We start from the raw sequence: 21,011 nt of genomic DNA on the forward strand, positions 1-21,011 counted from the left end.
CACTTTCTCCCCCACAAATTCAGGGAATTCACTGAATCTGTAGGTCAATTTGGGGAATAACGTCATTCTTAAAAATATTAATGAGACTTCCCTGGTGACATCGTGGACAGGAATCATTGGCCAGTGTGGGAGATACGGGTTCAATACCTGGTGGTCTGGAAATTCCATTCCACATGCCGCAGAGCATCTAAAACCCATGTGCCACAACTACTAAGCCAGCGGGCCTAGAGCCTGTGCTGTGAAACAAGAGAAGCCACTGCAATGAGAAGCCCATGTACCACGCGAAGATGAGCCCTTGCTCACCGTAACTAGAGAAAGCCCTCATGGCAACAAAGACCCCGTGCAACCAAAAATAAACAAACAAGTAAGAAAATATTAACGTCTTCCAATTCACGAACATGCAATGTCTTCCCACTTATTTAGGTCTTTTAAAATTTCTTTCAACAACATTTTCTAGTTTTCAGAGTATAAGTTTCATACCTCTTTCATCAAATATACTCCTAAGTGTTTTATTCTTTTTGATGCTATAATAAATGGAATTCTTTTTAAATGTCAGTTTTGGATTTCTTGTGATGTTTCTGTGGCTTTTTTTATAGTATTTTAAAATTTAAAAAAAACTTAAAAAAGAAGCACAACCATATAAAATATTTGCAACTGAGACACACTGCTGGTGGGAATGTAAAATATAACCAACCACCTTGGGAAAAAATGTAGCATTATTTTAGTAAGGTTGATAAGTGTACACAATCTATGCCCCAACAATTCTACTCCAAGAAACTGTTGTACTTGTGTACCAGCACTGCTTGAAATAAAAATAGAAACAACTTAAATGTCCATCAGTAGTAGAAATGAATTTTTTTAAAGGTGTATTATATTCATATAATGGAATACTAAAAAGCAGTAAAATTAGTAAATTACAGCTACACACAACAACAGGATTAATCTCAGGAACATATGTTGAGTATAAAAAGGAAATTACAGACAAATGCACTTAGGGAAAGATTTAAATTATACAAAATTAAACAATATACTATTTAGGAGTTTTGTACAGTGTATAGTACAAAACTATAAATGAAACAAGGGAATAATAAAGACAAAACTCAGCATAATGGTTACATTTCAAAGAAGATGAATGTTAGCATGGAGAAGGGAACAAGAGTAACACATTTTGATGGGAACATGGTGTGTTCCCTATATTGTGATTTTTAGTATCTCTTACAAAATTTATAAATTTGATATGTTCAATATTTAAAACTTCTTAAAAGGGGGAAATAAATATATACCTCTGTTTTAGAAATTTTTAAAAGACATTAATAGCCATACAAAATCTATTTGATGGCTATATGATCAAAGTACGGTAACTATTTCCCCATCACTTTCTACTTTGACTACTATAGAAAAGTTGAAAGACTAGTGCAAGAAATACCTATATACCCTTCAATGAGTTCCACCAATTGTTAATATTTTGCTATATTTGCTTTTTCTCTTCATTTTTATCTATTGTTGTTATTCTTGCTGAAAAATTTGGATGTTAAGTAATCTGTAATATTCAACCCTATATACCTCAATGTGTACTTCTGAAGAGCAATGGCATTCTCCTACATAACTGAAATAACATTATCATGTCCAAAGAACTGAACTAACATTGATATAATACTCTCTAGTACACACAGCTTAGATTTGTATTTTTTTTAATGAATTTTAATTATAGTATAGTCATGGTATCCAGTCCCATCACTTCATGGCAAATAGATGGGGAAATAGTGGCAGACTTTATTTTTGGGGGCTCCAAAATCACTGCAGATGGTGACTGCAGCCATGAAATTAAAAGATGCTTACTCCTTGGAAGGAAAGTTATGACCAACCTAGACAGCATATTAAAAAGCAGAGACATTACTTTGCCAACAAAGGTCTGTCTAGTCATGCCATGGTTTTTCCAGTAGTCATGTATGGATGTGAGAGGTGGACTACAAAGAAAGCTGAGTGCCAAAGAATTGATGCTTTTGAACTATGGTGTTGGAGAAGACTCTTGAGAGTCCCTGGGACTGCAAGGAGATCCAACCAGTCCATCCTAAAGGAGATCATTCCGAATATTCACTGGAAGGACTGATGTTGAAGCTGAAACTTCAATACTTTGGCCACCTGCTGGGAAGGGCTGACTCATTTGAAAAGACCCTGATGCTGGGAGAGATTGAAGGCGGGAGGAGAAGGGGATGACAGAGGATGCGATGGTTGGATGGCATCACTGACTCAATGGAGATGAGTTTGGGTAAACTCTGGGAGTTGGTGACGGACAAGGAGGCCTGGTGTGCTGCAGTCCATGGGGTCACAAAGAGTCGGACACGACTGATCAATTGAACTGAACTGAACTGATTTACAATGTTGTGCTAGTGTAGGCATACAGCAGAGTGAATCAGTTACACATACACATATATCCACTCTTTTTAAGATTCTATTTCCATATAGGTCATCATAGAGTATTGAATAGAGTTCCCTGTGCTATATAATAGGTTCGTATAAGTTATCTATTTTGGATATAGTAGTGTATATGAGTTTCATTAATTGTCCCAGAGCTGTGTTTTTTTTTTTTTTTTTATTTTTAGGTCTACAATCCAATCAAGAATTAAGCATTGTACTTGGTTGTCCAGTCTATTTATTCTGTATAATTAAAAGAGCTCCCTGTTTTGTTTTGTTTTTTTTCTTTGCTCTTTTAAAAAACGCAGGTTAGGTGTTTTGTAGAATGTCACACACTCTGTATTTTCCTGAGAGTGTTCTTAGATGATTAGATTCAGTTAAACACGTTTGGCAATTATACTTCATGGGTGATGTCATGTACTTCCCTTTGTTCATAATGTCAATCTGTCCCATAACGGGAGATGCAAAGTTTGATTGCATGGACTCCATGCAATCCTATGGACTGTAGCTCACCAGGCTCCTCTGTCCGTGGGATTCTCCAGGCAAGAATACTGGAATGGGTTGTCACGCCCTCCTCCAGGGGATCTTCCTGACCCAGGGATCGAACCCACATCTCTTATGTCTCCTGCATTGGCAGGCGTGTTCTTTACCACTAGCGCCACCTGGATAGCCAGAACTGGAGGTTTAGATAGGGTTAACAGAGGCTTATTCTGTCTCTGAGATAGTGGGGCAGTTTAAAACTGATGGGGATGAGCTCCAGGAGGGAAGGAAATGGAAGGTAGCAATGAGAGAAAAGAATCAATAGTGAGGGGAAGGCAGCATCCAGAGCCAGGTGGGAGCATCAGACTTCAACAGAGGAGGGCAGCTCTTCACTGATCGGGAAGGGAGGGGAGAGACGGGTGTGTATGCAGTTAGGTTGCCAGATTTAGATGGAAATTTTTAATCTAAAGTGGTGAGGGAGGGGAGAAGCAAGCAGCATGGCCATTTGCTAAGAGAAGGAGGAGGTCAGGGGTGTGAATGAAACGGAGTCTGCGACAGCCAGTCACTGCGGAGGGCAGGAGCAAGAGCCAGCTAAGGAACCAGAAAGAATTTATGAGACATCAATCAGACAGGTTGATTTCTAGCCCCACACGGTATGTTGCAGAGGCAGCTGTGGTCTGATGTTGGAGACCTTGGAATTTACAGTTCCAGGGTCCGTAGGGCCTGGGATGTGACTAGGAGCAGGTGACCAAGCAGGTGTAAAGGTGAAGGTGGTTTGGATGAGAGCGTAAGAAGAGAAACTAGGAGCTGATGAGGCAGACTGTGAGCCAGGCGCCAGCATCGGCTATACACTAGAGGCGGGCGCTGGGCGGCTACTGCTCAGTTGGAAACTGAGTGCACAGATGCTGACTTTGGGTACTTGTTCAGTTATACTTGTATGAAGGAGTCTTGGTATTTCTCCACTTCATCTCAGGACAGAGTGGTTTCCTTCTATTTTTTCCCTGGATCTCACTCCCTGCTGCCTTTGTCACTGCCTTTTTTTCTGGCTTATGTTTCAGGTAATGACAAGGAGATTTAAGGTCGATGATATCAAAAAAGTACCTTTTAGAAAGTGAAAATGCCTTCTCTCTCTCTCTACCCCTCTCCTAATCTCTACCACTATCTTAAAGCTTCCTTAAATTCTTTTGGTTGGAATGACCTTTCTACATATCAGCAGATGACACTGTCTCTCTGGTTGTTTTCTGATCAGGCATGTACTGAGCTGTCAAATTCATGTCATTCCCCTGCACATGATGAAATTTCCTTGACTGCAGGCTGCCAGACCTGATCTCGGTTGCTGGGGGCTCCCACCAATAACATTCTAAAAGCAGGGAAGAACACTTCCCTGTTGGCGCAGTGGTTAGGCTCCAGCTGCTAAGGCAGGGGACACAGGTTCCATCCCTAGCCTGAGAAGACTCCACAGGCCAAGGAGCAACAAAGCCCATGTGCCGCAACCACTGAAGCCCTTGCTCTGCAACAAGAGAGTAGCCCCCCACTCTTTGCAACTAGAGAAAGCCTGAGTTCAAAGCAGCAAAGACCCAGTACAGCCAAAATAAATGAATAAGTAAATATGCCAAGGACTATTTAAAAAAAAAAAAAGCAGGGAGAAGGAAAGTATGGACAGTCACCAACCCTTCTTGTTTTCATCCTATCCACGTTGAGTTGAAAGTGGCTTACAGTTTGATAACCTAATTCTAATTGACAGAATTTGGAACTTTTTGAATTAGGAGAATCACACTACAGTAACAGCCTATTTAAAAAATGACACTAAAACAGAAGTACCTCCTATAGTCTAGAAATCCCTTAGGCTGCTTCTCCATGGATTGCTGCAGCACTTACAAGTCCTTTTAGGGCAAACATAATCCCCCTGAGGAGGACATGGCAACCCATTCCAGAATTCTTGCCTGGAGGGTTCCCATGGACAGAGGAGCCTGGTGGGCTACAGCCCACAGGGTCACAAAGAGTTGGACATGACTGAAGCAGCTTAGCACAGCACACACAAAAACGATTAACCCATTCCATCTTTTTTTCACCTTCCAATTCTTTTCTTAATGTTTTCTTTCCCTCCCTGCCTCCCTTCCTTAATTAGAAAGTGACCTGAGGTATCCCTGGGTCACCTCAGTGCTGAGTCGGCAGCAGCGTGACGGTTTCTATTTCCACCTTTTTCTTTCAGCCACACAAGGGCTGCCAAGGAAGTGGCCTTTCTGCAAGTCCTGGCTGCTTCTCCCTGTCCAGTGCTTTTCCTGGCAGGTGGGCCCCAGAAACACTTCCTTTAGGGAAAGGCAAATGGAACCAGAGAGCGAAGCACTTGGACACTGGCGCTCCCTCTGCCCATCTCGCCCCTTCCTCCCCCCAGCACCACCCGGCCCTTCAAACAGTAGCTGGGCCCCTCCTGGTGCCAGGCCCAGGAGAGGCAGAAAGGGGGCAACAGTCACACAGAGATGAGAAAACAGTCCTTGTCCCCAAAGCACTGCCCCCAGACCTTACACAAAGGATGCTCTCCTTGATTCACAGGGCAAAATATGAGGAAACTGAATCAGATGACTTCTTGAGAATCCTTTCTATTTTCATAGCAGTGACTTTCAAGAATTGTTCTAGTGGAGAATCTCTGCTCTGGACAATCTCTTTACACCCTAACATGCTTCAGGTCCTTTGCATTCTATCAACTGTTATGTATTCCAAGAATATGAAGGTATTCAAATAAAAAAGTGAATAAATTGTGGTGTCGTTATGATACAGAATATCATATACATTCAGTAAAAATGATGCTTACAGGGGACTTTCCCAGTGGTCCAATGGTTAAGAATCCACCATGCAATGCGGGGGATGCAGGTTTGATCACTGATCAGGAAACTAGGATCCCAGGAGCCCTCACACTATCTTCAGGTAAAAGTCTGTGCTCTGCCAGGAAAGATCCCCAGTGCTGCAACTAAGACCTAATGCAGCCAAAATAAATAAATATTTTATTTTATTTATTTATTTTTTTAATTTTATTTTATTAGTTGGAGGCTAATTACTTCACAACATTTCAGTGGGTTTTGTCATACTAAATAAATATTTTAAAAAACAAAAAACAAAATAAGAATGATACTTACAAAAGCTTAATGATATGGAAAAATGGGCCAACTATAATACCTGACACAGGCAGAGAAGACAGCCTAGAACATTAGGTATTAAGTCATTGAAAGTGATTATCCTTGAGTGGCAGGATAATAAGTATTTAAAACTTCCTACTTTTATTTTTCAAAGTTAAATAACTTTTTTCTATAATAAAAATGAATACTATTACTTAAAAGTATCTAGAAGTGATTGTTTCTGCAGCAAATATTTGCAGTATACATGCCAAGGCCAGATGTGAATACTTTTAAAAATATGCTTTGCCTTGAATTTTCTGAATCTGTCTATAGCACTGATTTTCTTTAATTCTAAGCTACTGTAACTAGTCAAATTCCAGTACCTTTCAGAGGAATGATAGTCTCAAAATACTCACTTTGGAAGAATCCAAGGGCATTGAGAAGGGGAAAGGAAGGGTCAATGAAATTTCTCTAGCTGTCAAATGTGCAAGGTTTTATTTAAGGTCTTACGCTGATAAGCTCAGTTGGTAAAGAATCCGCCTGCAAGGCAGGAGACCCTGGTTCGATTCCTGGGTCAGGAAGATCCGCTAGAGAAGGGACAGGCTACCAACTAAGTATTCTAGGGCTTCCCTTATGGCTCAGCTGGTAAAGAATCCTCCTGCAATGCAGGAGACCTGGGTTTGATCCCTGGGTTGGGAAGATCCCTGAAGAAGGGAAAGGCTACCCACTTCAGTAATCTGGCCTGGAGAACTCCATGGACTGTATAGTCCATGGGATCTTAAAGAGTCGGACATGACTGAGCGACTTTCACTCACTGATTAAGAAAGGTGAAAGCACAGGTCATCAAGAGGTTATTTAAGGAAAAGGCTCGAGGTGGCCGAGTCTGACCGCTGGCCAGACATGACTTCACCTCCTGAAACAGGTGGTCAGATACCCTGGCCGGCGTATGACTGAGCTATTGGATAACAAACTCGGCAAGGCCACAAATGCCACTTGGCACAAGGAAAACACCTATAAGAGAAGGTGCTCCCTCCACGGTAAGAAAGTAACCAAACAAGAAGTAACCAAAATCTGGTTAATGCTTGGTGCAATGAAAGCCCCTCTGCTTCCCTCAGTGGAAGTGGGCAGAGAGAAAAATGCAGAATGGCCAGTAGTGGAGGATGCCTAGAACTCACTCCTGCTTCTGGAAGAGCCAAGAGAGAAGGCATCTGATCATCTCTGGCTAATTCACTTACAAGTCAGTATTTCCAACTGACTGTGGTTTAACTTGTCAATCAAAATTTTAGAGCCTAAAGCGAAGATTGCACTATTAATCGGCTGCTTGGGTCTCCAGAAGGCATGGACAGACCTCCCATGTCTCAGGCACAGCCACTAAGAGATGTTAAAGAGGGAAAAGGCTATGGTTAGCTGGCTCATCTAGCCCATGGAACTAGCAATGAGAGAATTCATGGAGAGCCGTGCTCATCAAAGGGTGCTCCTCTGACAAGCCGTCTGGTCTCCCCTGGGAGCTTGCTGGAAGCCAACCCAGTCCTGCTGAAGGGAATGTGCTTTTCTTTTTAATGATTTTTTTTTTAATGAGGACCATTTTTTAAAGTCTTCATTGAATTTGTTACAATATTGCTTCTGTTTTATGTGTTGGGTTTTTGGCCACAAGGCATGTAGGATCTTAGCTCCCGTCAAACCAGGGATAGAACCCACACCCCTTGCATTGGAGGGTAAACTCCTAATCACTGGACCACCAGGGAAGTCCCAGGATTGTGTGTTTTATTAATAACAAGGCCCCCAGGTGCTCTGCATGTAAAGTTTAAGGTGTAGTAAATGACAGGTGCAGAACATCTATAAACAGTATTTCAAGCTCTTCTGAATTTTCCTGCTTCCCACCTGTTTTCAAATATATAGAAAATAAATTTTTTTTATACTGTTGCAAAAAGATTTATCCTCCACTTAAAAATCTCTGTGAGTGTGTTTGTGTGTGTTTGCCCTCAGCTAAGGTACTCAGAAGCAACTTGACATTTATAATTTCCTTTTCAAACCTAGTTAACAAAAGCAGGCATTTTCCAGCAATCTCAATTTTCTAAATTCCTTATTGCTTCTTGTAATTCTAACCAAATGTGATGTTTGAGAGGGATGTTATTTACCACGGACTACTAAAATATTTGCTCCTTTTTACATTTTCTGGAAATTTTTTTTTTTTCCTTCTCAGCTTATTCTCTTAGGAGATGACTCTCTCCTAAGGTCATCAGGAGAAATTCTAACTCTGAATTTTTAAAATGAGGTTTCTCATTGCTGACACAGGGCGGGGTGGTGTTCTGGTTTCTAGGTTGAAAACATGCTGGTAGTGTGCTAAATGTATAATAAAAGTCCTCAGCGATAGAAAGAGTTCAGGTAGCTCAGACCCCACCACCCCAAGCAGGGTTATCTCTGCCCTGAGGGAATTTCTCTTCATAAATGAATGTCCAGCTTCCAGGCCACTGATGATATCACAGCTTTAACAGAATCGGGCAAACATGCATATCAATTTACCCTTGACCTAGGAGAGACAAATTCAGAGTACTTTGAGGACATACTTACACATGAATTTCAAGTAATATTTAAAGTACTCCTGTGACATTTATTACTGTAAACAAAAAGATGGAAGTGCCCTAAAAATGTTTGGATTAAGCCAAAGGAAAAAGCAGAGTGAATCTAAGACTGGATCTAGGTAGGGCCCTCCTTGAAAGCTCCATCTTACCTGATTGTCGAATCCGTTGAAGAGTTTGCTGCACCAGGACTTCTGACCTTGGGACAACGATGATGAAGTCCACTTTGCTGAAGTGGCCAAGGTCCAGGCTCTGGCTGCCGCTGTCCGCAATAGCACACACCTGGGACAAGAGTTTTCTGGCAACTGTGAGCTGCGGCTGATAAATCTGGAAGGTTTCATTCCCTAAATCTAAAAGTGTGAAAAAGTCATAAAAACATGATTAATTCACTTCTGTGATGGCCTCTATGAATCCATACAGGGACAAGTAATACACACAGTGTAAAGTGATGCTCTGTCACCAAGAAGCTTCACTTCCCTGCCCTCTCACTCTATTGACTTTTAACAGATTGCCCACTTTCCCTGACAACTCAGCTGAAAGGATGTGCTCAAAGTGAATGTGTCAATTTCACAAATGTATTATTGTAAAATCGATCATCTCACAAAGTACAAGCTCAGCACCCCTCTCTTGCCCAGAAACAAGGCCGACAGACCACATCCTCTCAGCTGGAGCCAGGACTCATCTCTGGAAAGGGGACAAGCTTCCTGGTTTCTTTAGGACTGTCAGCACAGGTCAGGTGTCTGAGCCCAGACCCAGAACAGAGGCAATGCCATAACCATAATCTTGCTGAGTTCCTTTGAGATTTTCTGGATGGCACTGCAGTAAACACTGTCTCTCCAGTAAGTCAGTTGCAACATGGTTTGAAATTCTCCTCCCCATGACACTAACTTCACCTTTCTTTCCACTTAACTCCACTTTGCCAGTGTGTGTGACCTGGCAGGTCTGGGTGCCCGTGGTCAACTCTGGTGCTGACGCCTGTACTATCTGAAGAGACCTGATTCATGACACATCCAGCTGGCTGCTCAACAGGTGACATACTAGAAAAACATTGCCCAGATACTTTAAACATGCCAGTAACTTTTTATTACAAGTTACGACCAAGTGATCAATCTCTTATACGTGCGTGCGTTCACACACACACGAGAAATAGGGTTAGTCGGCTAAACACCTGAGCAGGAAACATTAAGTGCTTCTTGAAAGGACTGCTTTTTATTAGGAACACATGTGGAAGTCTGAGCGGCACACACAAGGGCCCAATTAACCTGTGCTAATAAATATTTTTTAAAACCAAGCTGCAATACAGCCCAGGCAAAGACAGTGGTCACGTGACCACCAGCCACCATGGAACCCTGACAGTGAGTGGGTCTCCCTACTGGCTGAGACAACCCACTAGAAAAACCCCAAACCGCAACTTTTAAGAACAGCCCACGTAGTTTTTGACCCACAAAGATAATCAATCAAAATAAAACTATCAAGATAAAACTATCTTTGGATAGTTAGGCTGTTATATTTTTCATTTCACAGGTTAGACAGCTGGGGACTAAAAGACGAGGCATAACTTTGTAGAATTGAACTTAGCAAATTCTGAAGTTGGAGGAAAGCTAAAAATATGTTTAAGCAGTGTTTCTTTTTTCATCATTAAAATCTCTTATTTATTTATTCTGTATTTTAGGCAATGTTTCTTAAACGGGGAATCAAGGGTGTGAACGTGGGAATCTGTAAGTATTCTGAGAATTTTAAAATTCTAATTTGGTTCACATAATACATTTTAGATTATGTGGATGATTACTTTACCACCATATAATGTCCAGGAGTCAAAAATCTTTATTGCCTTCAAATTCATTTTTATGCCTGGGGTGATGCCAAGCCACGCTCCTTTTCCTATTGTGGTCATCCTAATGCCTGAAGGATGCATTCCCACCAAGTATTAATAGAAGCCAAAAAGCTGTCAGCAGCTGCTCATATGGATCTGTTTCATATCCATCCTTCTGTTCTTTGTTCTGTCCTTTTTGACACTGTCCCTATCAAATAGGGACTTAGGGAAGGAATCTGAACCTAACGGAATCCAACCTAGAGATCCAACTCCTCACCCTGGTCCCACCGTCCCCCTTGGCATCCTGCAAGTCCGCTGTAGGACACACGATGTGCCAGTGTTTCTGCTCCAGCTTCCAGGAAGGCCTCACTAACCCTGAGATTGTGTGCTTGCTAAGTCGCTTCAGTCGTGTCCGACTCTTTGTGACTCTATGGACCGTAGCCCGCCAGGCTCCTTTGTCCTTGGATTCTCCAGGGAAGAATACTGGAGTGGGTTGCCATGTCTTCCTCCAGGGAATCTTCCCAACCCAGGGATCAAACCTGCACTTCTTATGTCTCCTGCATTGGCAGGCAAGTTCTTTACCACTAGCACCAGCAGGGAAGCCCTGAGATGATGTGTGTTTTACATATTGGAAGGTAAGTGCAGGCAGTGGAGAGCCAGAGGCCCAGGCCAGACTTTTGTCCAGATTCTTTCAGGCAGTTCTCTAAAGCCCTATGTGAGCACCAAGAGCTGGTGGGCCCAGCTGTGGAGCTAAGGAAGGTACACCAAGGACCCCAGAATCTTGTGAGGGAGAAAAAAAGAGAGAGCAGTACTGTTTAAAATAAAATCTTTGGCCTAATTCTAGGTGACATTTACTAAGAACAAAGGCATCAGACCCAGGCCACAGGGTAAGGGAGAAGGAAATGACAACCCACTCCACTATTCTTGCCTGGGGAACCAATGGACAGAGGAGCCTGGTGGGCTGCAGTCCAGGGGTCACAAAGAGTCGGACATGACTGAGCATGCATGCACACACAGGGTGAGGCGTTTTTAACTTGAGCCAGACGCCTCAAGGAGATAATGAGGAAAGGCCTGTCACAGTCCGTGACTGAAAGACAAGCCCTCAGAACCCTCAGAATGAGTCAGCTTCTATGTCCGTCCTGAGGGGGGGTTCCCTCCTTTTGGCCTGCGGTGACATTACCCAGGTTCTGCGTGGGGATCATAGCAGCGGCCTCCTGAGGCGACACGTATTCGTTCAGGTCTCCGTTGAAAGGGGTCACCACACTATCTCCTCGTCTCTGTTGCATTTTGTCTAGCAGCTTGTCTAGGTCATCACCTGTTGCAAAACGGAGCGGAGATGAGAAAGTCACCAGGAAGGATGTGTTTGTATCAGACGTTGGGCAGCTAGGCTGGGTTTCTGTAGAGATCTGCCGGCCATCCTGCTTCTCACATCAGAATTCACACTCAGCCACCCCCGTACCAGGATCCCCGGAGCCACAGCTACCCTTGTTTGTATCATGCTTTCAGGGTGCAGGCTCTCACATACTATTGCTAATTCTCTCTCGGCCCCTGTCACACCCAGAGCAGGCAGGATGGGATCACCGCGTCTCCATTTGACATATTAGAAAACTGAGGTCCGGGGAGGCCCGGTGTTGCCCGAGGTCACACGACAAAACACTGGCTGAACTGGGGCCTCCCATCCTAGGGCCCGCACCCCTCTGCTGTGTCAGGAACAAAATGCTTAGCAGAAACCATTCCACATGAGGGAACATAAGTCGTTGAGCTTAAGTTCCACTCTCAGCTCTTGGACAGACTAAGATTTAGAACCAGAAAATCACACAGCTGGGGACCCAGCAGCGTTGCTGAATTCGACAGCCACTCACCTAACGATGTGGTTTTGAAATGCGATGCCAGGAAACTGACCTTTCCCGTGATGAGTTCATAACTAATTTCTTTCAAAAACTCACTTGTGGTGAGCATGCTCTCTGCCAGAGCCCTGGACTGGTGCTGACCTGCAGAACAGAGGGAGAGACGACGTGCCAGTGGACAAATGCTCACTGGGACGTGATTTATAATAAAACAGCCAGAACTGAAAATGCAACCAGAGTCTGTGCCTAGAGGGACGTGGATAAGGAAAGTCTGGTGCATCCAAAGGTAATGCTGGTGATTACCCAGCATTTGAAAGGATGATTCCAAAACTTTATTTGAAATGAAGTTTCAAATACAAAGCTAGGTGATTAAGGGAAAAAAAATAACATCCCTTATGTGCATAGCAACCCACTCCAGTATTCTTGCCTGGAGAATCCCATGAAGAGAGGAGCCTGGCACACAGGCACGCATGTTTGTAACTGGGAAAACATGCCATGGATGTGTTTAAAGATGAAGGGAGGGATGTGAAAACGCTTTAAAACATTGTCTGCATGGCTATTATGAATATCAGCCTTAAAAAAATGTAAGCTTATGTTGTCTTTTTAACAAATGAAAATTAGAAAAAATGAATGTGTTACACTTTCTGATGAAGCTTGTTGAAAGATACATACGTCACAGAGAGACAGGCAGGTGGGTTTCGTCAAAGCAAGGAGGCTTGGCCCCTTTGTTAGGAAGATGTGAGAGCCATTCACAGAGAGGGGAAAAGCAAAATTTAGTCCAAATGGCAACTCAGGATGGCATCTGATAGAAAATCAGCACCAGAATCAAAAACGCATTTTGTAATGTACCAACTTTCTGAAGCTTTTCTTTACGGTCAGTGTTACAGCATTAAATACCCTCTCCGGCAAAGAGGTGAATCTATGAGTTAAATTCCTGGCAGACAATGATGAACTGGCTTAGGCCACCTGTGGCAGTGGCTTTATCACATGCTAGAGTGGTAACATTTCCAACACCTTTTAAGGACAGAAGTGACATGAGACAAGGGTATCTGTTACCAGGATGTGCTTTGAAATAATGCTCCCACCACCAGCTGACAGGGATGCTAGCCAAACTACAGGCTACAAAAAGTCTGATCTGAGGAGCAAAGGAAAAGTTAACATTAGGAGGAAGAACCCAAGCTGAGGCCCTTGATCAGAGATTAATGGCATGGATTCCTGAAACACTCAGTAACTAGTTTTCAGATGTACAGATGATTGAATGAATAGATTTTAAAAATTACTCACCTAATACGACCACGCAAAACTCATTTCCTCTGATTTTCGAAGCACAAATGGTTACCACATAATCCGGTAGTTTTTGATAGTGCCTCATTTCACTGAGCGTCCTCAAAGTCTCTGAAATGCCCTCTGCCAGAGAGTTCTGGGTCACAATCACATGAACCAGGTCTTGAGACACGCTGGCAATTAATCTAGCCAGCCAGGGGAGTTGTCCTGCTGACACTGGAGTGCACTGAGCACCCATCTGCAGGGCTCGCTCTCTCAGAGTAAATTCCTGCATAGCTTTCAGCATAATTTGTTCAAATTCTTCCCTGAGAGGTATCTGATCAGGACCTAAATTGAAGAGAATTACAGCTAGAATTTTTTTTTTTTTAATCACAGCTAGAAAAGAGAGACATGCACACACACACACAAATACACCAGTATGCTGTGTATTCTGGCTGGCAAGTAAGCTCTTTTTCCTGTAGTGGCCTTAAGTATAGTACATCTACTAATCATTTTTGTGAAACTACCTTCTCTTCTCTGTCTGCCTCATTATATATTTTTACAATGCAGACTTCCGTTCCTGTTATCTTAAAAAAAAAAAAAAGATGTGCTCAGAGAGTATCAGTTCCACTGTATGCCTTGGGAGATGGTCACTGAGGGTGGTAATTTTTAAAATAATATCAGAAATATTATTATATAATGTTGTTGTTGTTGTTGAGTTGCTATGTTGCATTCGACTCTTTGCAACCCCATAGATTGCAGGACACTGAAGGTAGTGTTTTTGTTAACATATTAAACTTGGCATTATGGAAATAGTTAATAACTAATGAAGCAAGAAGCTAACCCACTAGGGTGTATAATCAGCTTCAGGCTTCACGCAGTTCTCATTTTATTCATAAATACTTTAGAAAAGCATTTTCATGTATAGCTTCTGTACCAAATTTTGAGAATACTGTCCACAAGGAAAATTAAGTTATTTTTCACTCCCAGTTTATATTTAGGCAGTTTCACACTTTCCCCAGATAGAGAATGCTCTCATCAGTGAGTTACGTCCTAGAGTTCTGGGGTAAAGATGGCCTTTGGCCCTCCTCTCTGACTGTGGTTATGGATAAGCTTTCACAGTTGATCCATCCACCCTGGAATTAGGGGTATTTTGTTTCTCTTTAGAAACTCAACCAGGCTTTAGGACAAAATAAGCAAGTCAATGTCTGGCATCCAAGTGACACAAATGAATTATTACACTTAAGTTGAAACTGTAGGACTGTGTTCACTGCTGCTACGCAAAAACCCCTTCTTTGGCTGTGCAGAACGGAGCTTTGAAACTCAGGCTTCTAAAACGAATCTAGAACCCCTCAGTGTCTGTAATCTGAGATCGAGCAATTGCCTTGGAATCCAGAGTCAAAAGCCCCTTGCAGAAGAAAACAGGGACAAGGGACCTGACTTCTGTATGGGAAGGAGGCACCTGAATGAATCAGAAATCTCTCCTTCCTTTAACAGGGATTTAAGTGGCTTCCCTGACCCTGCCCGTCATCTCTGGGGAAGTAAGAAAGTTGAAAGTTTAGTAATGTTTAGGACAAGCAAAATTAAATAAAATGTTATAGGTTTTTTCTTTTTAAATATGCTTTTAAAAATAAACAATTTTGGATAACCACAAGTACACCTGTTGTCTAGCACAGGGAACTCTGCTCAATGTCATACGACAGCCTGGATGGGAGGCGAGTTTGGACGCATGTATTATGTATGGCCGAGTTCCTTTGCTGTCCATCATGTGATTATGTTGTGAAACTGTCACAGCATTGTTAGTTGGCTATACCCCAATACAAAATAAAAGCTAACAAAAAACAATTTTAATTTGGGAAAAAAACCCAGTTTTTTCCAGGATTGGCTGGAGCCAGAGGGAAGTAAAAGAGTGATGTCCTCACAGATTTTTCCCTTCTGTATATAGAAAGAGGGTGAAGAACTGGAAGTGCTTACACTGGCTTTGTGTTTCTGCGTCTTCCCCAATTCTTTAGGGGAGACCTTTCTTATCACCTGGGAACCACCAAAGTTTCTGGTCTTCATTTAACTTTACTGAACTAGCACCATGGTTCGTGGCCATTAAGCACACACTTAGTAGTGAGCTCAAAGTGCATACAACTGTATTGAGTGTATGAGGAGAAGGGAAGGTGGTCGTCTGTTTAAAGATTTCTCCCATCAGAACAAACCACAGCTCAAAAAGCATGTGGCTCTGCCTGCCTCCAGGTGCCTCCTGTTTCTCATAGGCCATCTGAGGAGGCTGGTGAACAGGTATGTCGTAGGACCCACTCCAAACCACAATGGAGTTAACATGTTCTATCAGGCAGCATCATTAATCCCAAACACAAAGGCATTCTGGGAAAATAAAATCTCAAACACATTCATGGCATTCTTGGTTGCCTTAAAATTCACTTCTATAGAGTTTTGATGGAATTACTGCTGATGGAACTGAGAAATGGAGGAAAAAGTATTCAAGTTTAAATGAAGTAAGAGACTTTTTTTTAGAGTAAATTGCCTTGTTTCCAATCACCTCCCATCATTTCTTCATCCTCAGCCTTTATGGCTAAATTGCAGGAGCCTTTTTTCCACTTGATTATGGTCATTTTTTCCCCCTTCAAGTACTGATCTCCAGTTACTCAGCCCAGACAACAGGGCTAAAGACTTTTCAGTTAGAGCTGCCATAATAGGACAGAACAAGGTTCCAACCAACTCAGGGTCCTCCAAGACTCTGGATTTGCTGATTTCATCATCTACTTCAAAAGACTTTCAAATTGTGAAATAACTGAGACTTATTTTTTAAAAAGTGACTGTAGTAGAAGGATCCATTCCTTCTGAAAAATCTTGCTTTTCTTCTTCTCTGTTAACTTCAGGTAACTGAGCCATCTGAGTATTAGCCCTGTCCTCTTAGGAGTCTGGATTTATTTTTTTGGATGTCTATGTATAATCCATACAGTATGTAAAAATATTCTTGCTGCCTTCTTTGAACTTCTGAAGGCCAAAAAAAAAAAAAAAAAAAAAAAATTAAGGACTCCAGAAGAGTTAGTTGAGAAGTGACATCTCAATGTTTAAAATCTACATTAAGAAAAAGAAACAGCTATTTATTTAGGACATTGAGAAACATAAATAATTGGTGGCAAGTAAAACTCTGGAGAGAATTGATCCTGAAGGGCAAAGAAGAGTTTTGTCTAATAAAGAGTGTTCTATTTTTAAAGAAAAGAGCTTTTAGTAATTTAAGGGAAGATGTTTTTTTTTTTGACCATGTAGTTCATTTAATTAACTTGGACTTTGACTACTTAAATTGTTACTGAGATTGAAAAAAATGCTATACTGATATGTTTGGTTTACCATAATAGCATTAATTCATGTGGCCTTGTCTTAATGATCCTGGAAGCATCTTGAAGCTGCTTTTTCATCCTGAAATATGGTTGAAAGTCAGTATGTATCAATTAAAATTATGACGTCAAATGTCAGACCCAGGGGATTTTTTATAATTTTGCTACCTGCTAATAAAAATGATCAGCAAGTCCCAGATTTATCATGAAAGTGGCTCATGAAATACCTGATGCCTTACCAAATTTCAAAAGCCCATGTCAGGGCAGATCCTATGTCAAGGCTCTTGGGGTACTAAGAGGTATAGCCAAGACTACAAGCTGATGCTCCAAAGGCTGAAGGTGAAGTTTGTGTGTGAGTGTGTGTGTATGTGTGTGTGAGTGTGTTACATTGTTTAGCATTGTTTAACATGTTTAACATTGTGTAACATTGTTTAACATGTCTTTTTATCATTTAACACCCAAAGTACTTCAAAACATTAAAAAAAATTCACAAGAGTACAGATAACATTTTTAATCTGTAATTTTACACCTCAAACATTTTCCCTAAGTAAATCAGTGGTTTGAAGTCATGGAAAGAGTGTATAATTAGGCTGCATATTAGATGGGCCACTGCAGTTTGCAAAATAAAGGACATTGCAATGTAAATGCTGTGGAGCCACTGCGGTATTGTCAGGGCGCATGCATACACCCACTATGGGGCTCAGGAGGAGATACCAAACAGAGGAAGTGAAGGGTTCATGACCTACGTATCCCTTTACCCTAAAGCCCAGAAGACCTTCCAGGGAGTCCCAAGATACTACCTCAAGGAAGGGAAGCGGTCTGGGACCACATCAAAGGGGGAAGAAAAAAAAGAAATGGGTGTAGGGACAGTGGATGAACAAGATAAAAAGGTGAAAAATCAGAAAATAACTGTCTAAGGAAATGGCTACATTTGCATTCCAGATGGGCGCTGCACTTTCAGAAAGGTGACTTGGCCTGAGTCCCCAAGGGAGGTACCTGTGCCATGGACTGTCTGCCATCAGCTGCTTTGGAGACCTTAGATCAACATGGGACTGGACACTAGGTGGAGCAATTTATCTCTTCTAGAACCCGAAGCAGTAAAGCGAGAAGCAAGGAAGGCTAGGTCTGAGAAATGAGGAGAAAAAAAGTAGGGAAGAGAAGGAAATGAATAGGAAAGAAATGGAGGAAAGGACGAGGAAAAGTCATAGTGAGTGGGGTTGAAGAAAAAGAATGTTAGAAGCGAAAAAGGAGAAGGAAGAAGTGGATAAATGCGAGAAAGTAGGTAAGAAAGGAAAAAAACTATGTTACAAAACAGAATAAAAATCATCACCATCAAACGATTATTGAAAATAGCTTACCCAGCCGTACGAGATACTGTATTGTCAGAAGAATCATGTTTTCCACGCTCAGGAGATGGCTGCCAGTCAACCCTAATTGTTCCAAATCCTTGTTTTCCAACTGTGGAATTTTGTAGCAGTTCACCAGCAGAGGACTGACAACAATGTCACCAACATTTCCATAGAAATAGGGTAAAGTGCCATAGCCTGCCCCAACAGAAGCAGGTCAATAAAGTTTAACATTTCCTCCTGAGGTCCAACCAGGTATATTTGTTCAACTAGGATCAATGATGCCTACCAAAGTTCCCTACCCTCTGAATGGCTACCAAACAAATTACTCAAATATATCAATCCTAGAGAATTCACTCAAATGCTCTAAATTCTACCCTTTTATTAAATTAGATGAACAGGAAACAAAATACTCAAATTATATTATATAGGGACATGCTAATTAATATCTCTGCCATACAGGATTGATGAAAGTTTGCAAAAACATCTCTGTATCCTTTGTAAACCTGCGGGAATAAAATATTTTCAGATAAAATTCCTGATCAGATAAGAAGTCCAGAGAACAGACAGACTACCATAACATGCTTACTTCACTTCTTGAGGTTTTCTTTTAAAAAGTTTAAGCTAAACTCATAGATCAACAGCAATATTCTGCCAGTCACAAGTATTAATACTTGGAGGGTCTTACTCTTTGCTGTCTTAGCTATTTTTGTTATATTCTCTTCCTGAATGTCAATAAAAGTCTCAAATCATCTTAGAAGTAGATAGGACAAAATGTGTTGAAAACACACACTGTGTTGATGGTATGGTGGAGAGAATATTCCCTCCATGAGTCTTTCGAAAAGGCAGATGCCAAAGGGTCCTAGTTTTACTTATCCTTCCAAGGCTTAGCTGCACCGTGCATGTAACTCGAATGCGCAGTAAGCACTTCCTAACTAGATGGAATGTGAACAACTGGATTTCCCCCAGTGCCTGTAGGTCCAGGGGCCAGCCTGATAAAGAACAGGGCTCAAAGCAAAACCATCCATGTCAGTAGGCTCAAGCCAACTGCAAGAAACAGATAACACCTCACATAGACATACCATAAAGGCCCACTGGGCTTAAACACCCTATCTGTTTAGTCCCAGGGGTAAAGTCAGCAGTCTTCTTCTGGCCTCGGCTAGCCACCACCCCCCCCCCGCCGGCCCCGCCCCGGGCAACGAGGGGACTCTTGATGTGGGTATGAAAGGCACCTCCACTTATCGAGAGCTTAGAAAGGCTCTCACTCCTACAACTCCCATGGCTGAGCTCTGCGGCTCTGGGGCCTCTGGGGCCTCCTGAGAGGGGCCTCTTTGCCAGCTCAGCTTGCTCCTTTTTCTGCAGCCTGGCTCCCTTTGCCTGAAATGAGCCCTCCTCAGCTTTGTCCGTTCTCACCCACCCTTCACTTCCCCAGCTGAAAGGTGACCTCTGAGAAGTCTGCTCAGACCCCTCCAAGCAGAGTTAAGCTCCCTCTCCTCTGAGCTCTTGGGAGTTCTTGGCTGTGAACTCTAGACTCCTCCCACTAAACAGTGCTCTTTGTGGGCAGAAAGACTGCCTTCTTCCTAACTTTTAGTCCCTTGTTTAGTATAGCTTGAAAGAGCTGATCAATAAAAGCTGAAACATTTAATAGAGGCATCAATGAACACAGTCATGAATACATGAATAAAGACACATCGAAATGAAGGCGTGCTTCCAGATTCCAGGGGACACAGGCAACTTGGAATTCCTTTCCTTACCTATCAGGATAACTGGTCTAACTCCTGAGTTACTCAGCAGATTTTCAGGAACAATTACAGTTTCCCCTGCAGGAATGGGTCGAGGTTGTAAAATTCCAGTTAATGGGGTCTGTGGAACTGGGGTAGATAAAAGGGACTCTGGAAAAAAAAGTTGTTTGACAAGAAGGATTAGATAGGAAGCCTAAATGAAATACAGATGAAATCAACACAGTGTGACTACCTTTAATATGCATGTTTTATAGGCCTAATGGCTGTTTTATTAAAAATATTCATGCTTACTGTATAAATAAGAAGTGAGAGGAATAAACAAATATATCAACCAATATCAGATCATCTGGAGATAGCTACTGTTTAACATTTTGGCAGTTTTTCCTTTTAGTTGTTTTCCCATATATAGTATTTTGGATTCTATTTCGTATTTTATCTCTTCCTGCCCTAGATTATCAAGGCATATCTAGTCATTACAGAAAATGTGAAAAGTATAGAAAAATGAGAATAGGGATAAATTCATCATTAGTCAGTATACCTACAGGCAATCACAGTACCATGTTGGCATAATTCTTTTTATATGTATCATTTCTACATAGTCTTTAGAATTACTTTTTAAACAAACAAATTTTTAAATAACCCTATGTCCTAGAATTGGTATGTTTACATTTGTCTGTGATTTATACAGCAAGGTAGATGGGCATTTGAACATTTAACGGGAGGCATCAAATGGCCACAGTTGGGTATTATAAGGGAGAATCAGTTGGATTTCAGGATTCTAGTCACAGACTGAACCATTCAATTCAGAAATAGTCAGTATAGGTCATGTGAGGAACAGATCACAGGAGAAGACATCTAACACCACTGCTGGCAGTGCAAGTTCAGTCATGCTCTGTGACGGCGGACTGGTAGCATCACGCCCTCTGTAAAGAATGGTTTATGGATACTATGGGATATAACAAAGCCAGATGGTCACTCAAGGTCTTTCATGATGGCACATGTGCTTGTTTGGATGGCAGATATCATGGGAACAAATTATCAGCTGCTAGAATGCTGGACGCAATAG

The 21,011-nt window shown here is 41.8% G+C and overlaps 1 protein-coding gene across 8 annotated transcripts in view; it reads right to left on the minus strand.

The window, feature by feature from the left end:
• GREB1L (GREB1 like retinoic acid receptor coactivator) overlaps positions 1-21,011 on the minus strand; it is a 246,209-nt gene that overhangs the window by 45,910 nt on the left and 179,288 nt on the right. For all 8 annotated transcript variants that reach the window (XR_010662886.1, XR_010662887.1, XM_065932485.1 and 5 more), the window contains 6 exons: positions 19,958-20,095; positions 18,216-18,401; positions 13,532-13,858; positions 12,263-12,391; positions 11,581-11,715; positions 8,740-8,937 (listed from right to left, as the gene is read on the minus strand). Coding sequence is in view for 6 of the 8 variants with exons in the window: in XM_065932485.1 (XP_065788557.1) it covers positions 8,740-8,937; positions 11,581-11,715; positions 12,263-12,391; positions 13,532-13,858; positions 18,216-18,401; positions 19,958-20,095 (1,113 nt within the window). In the remaining 2 variants the exon portion in view is untranslated. The remainder of the gene's footprint in view (positions 1-8,739; positions 8,938-11,580; positions 11,716-12,262; positions 12,392-13,531; positions 13,859-18,215; positions 18,402-19,957; positions 20,096-21,011) is intronic.

The sequence above is a fragment of the Muntiacus reevesi genome, chromosome 4 (genome assembly GCF_963930625.1).
Source record: "Muntiacus reevesi chromosome 4, mMunRee1.1, whole genome shotgun sequence".
NCBI classification, from domain to species: Eukaryota; Metazoa; Chordata; class Mammalia; order Artiodactyla; family Cervidae; genus Muntiacus; species Muntiacus reevesi.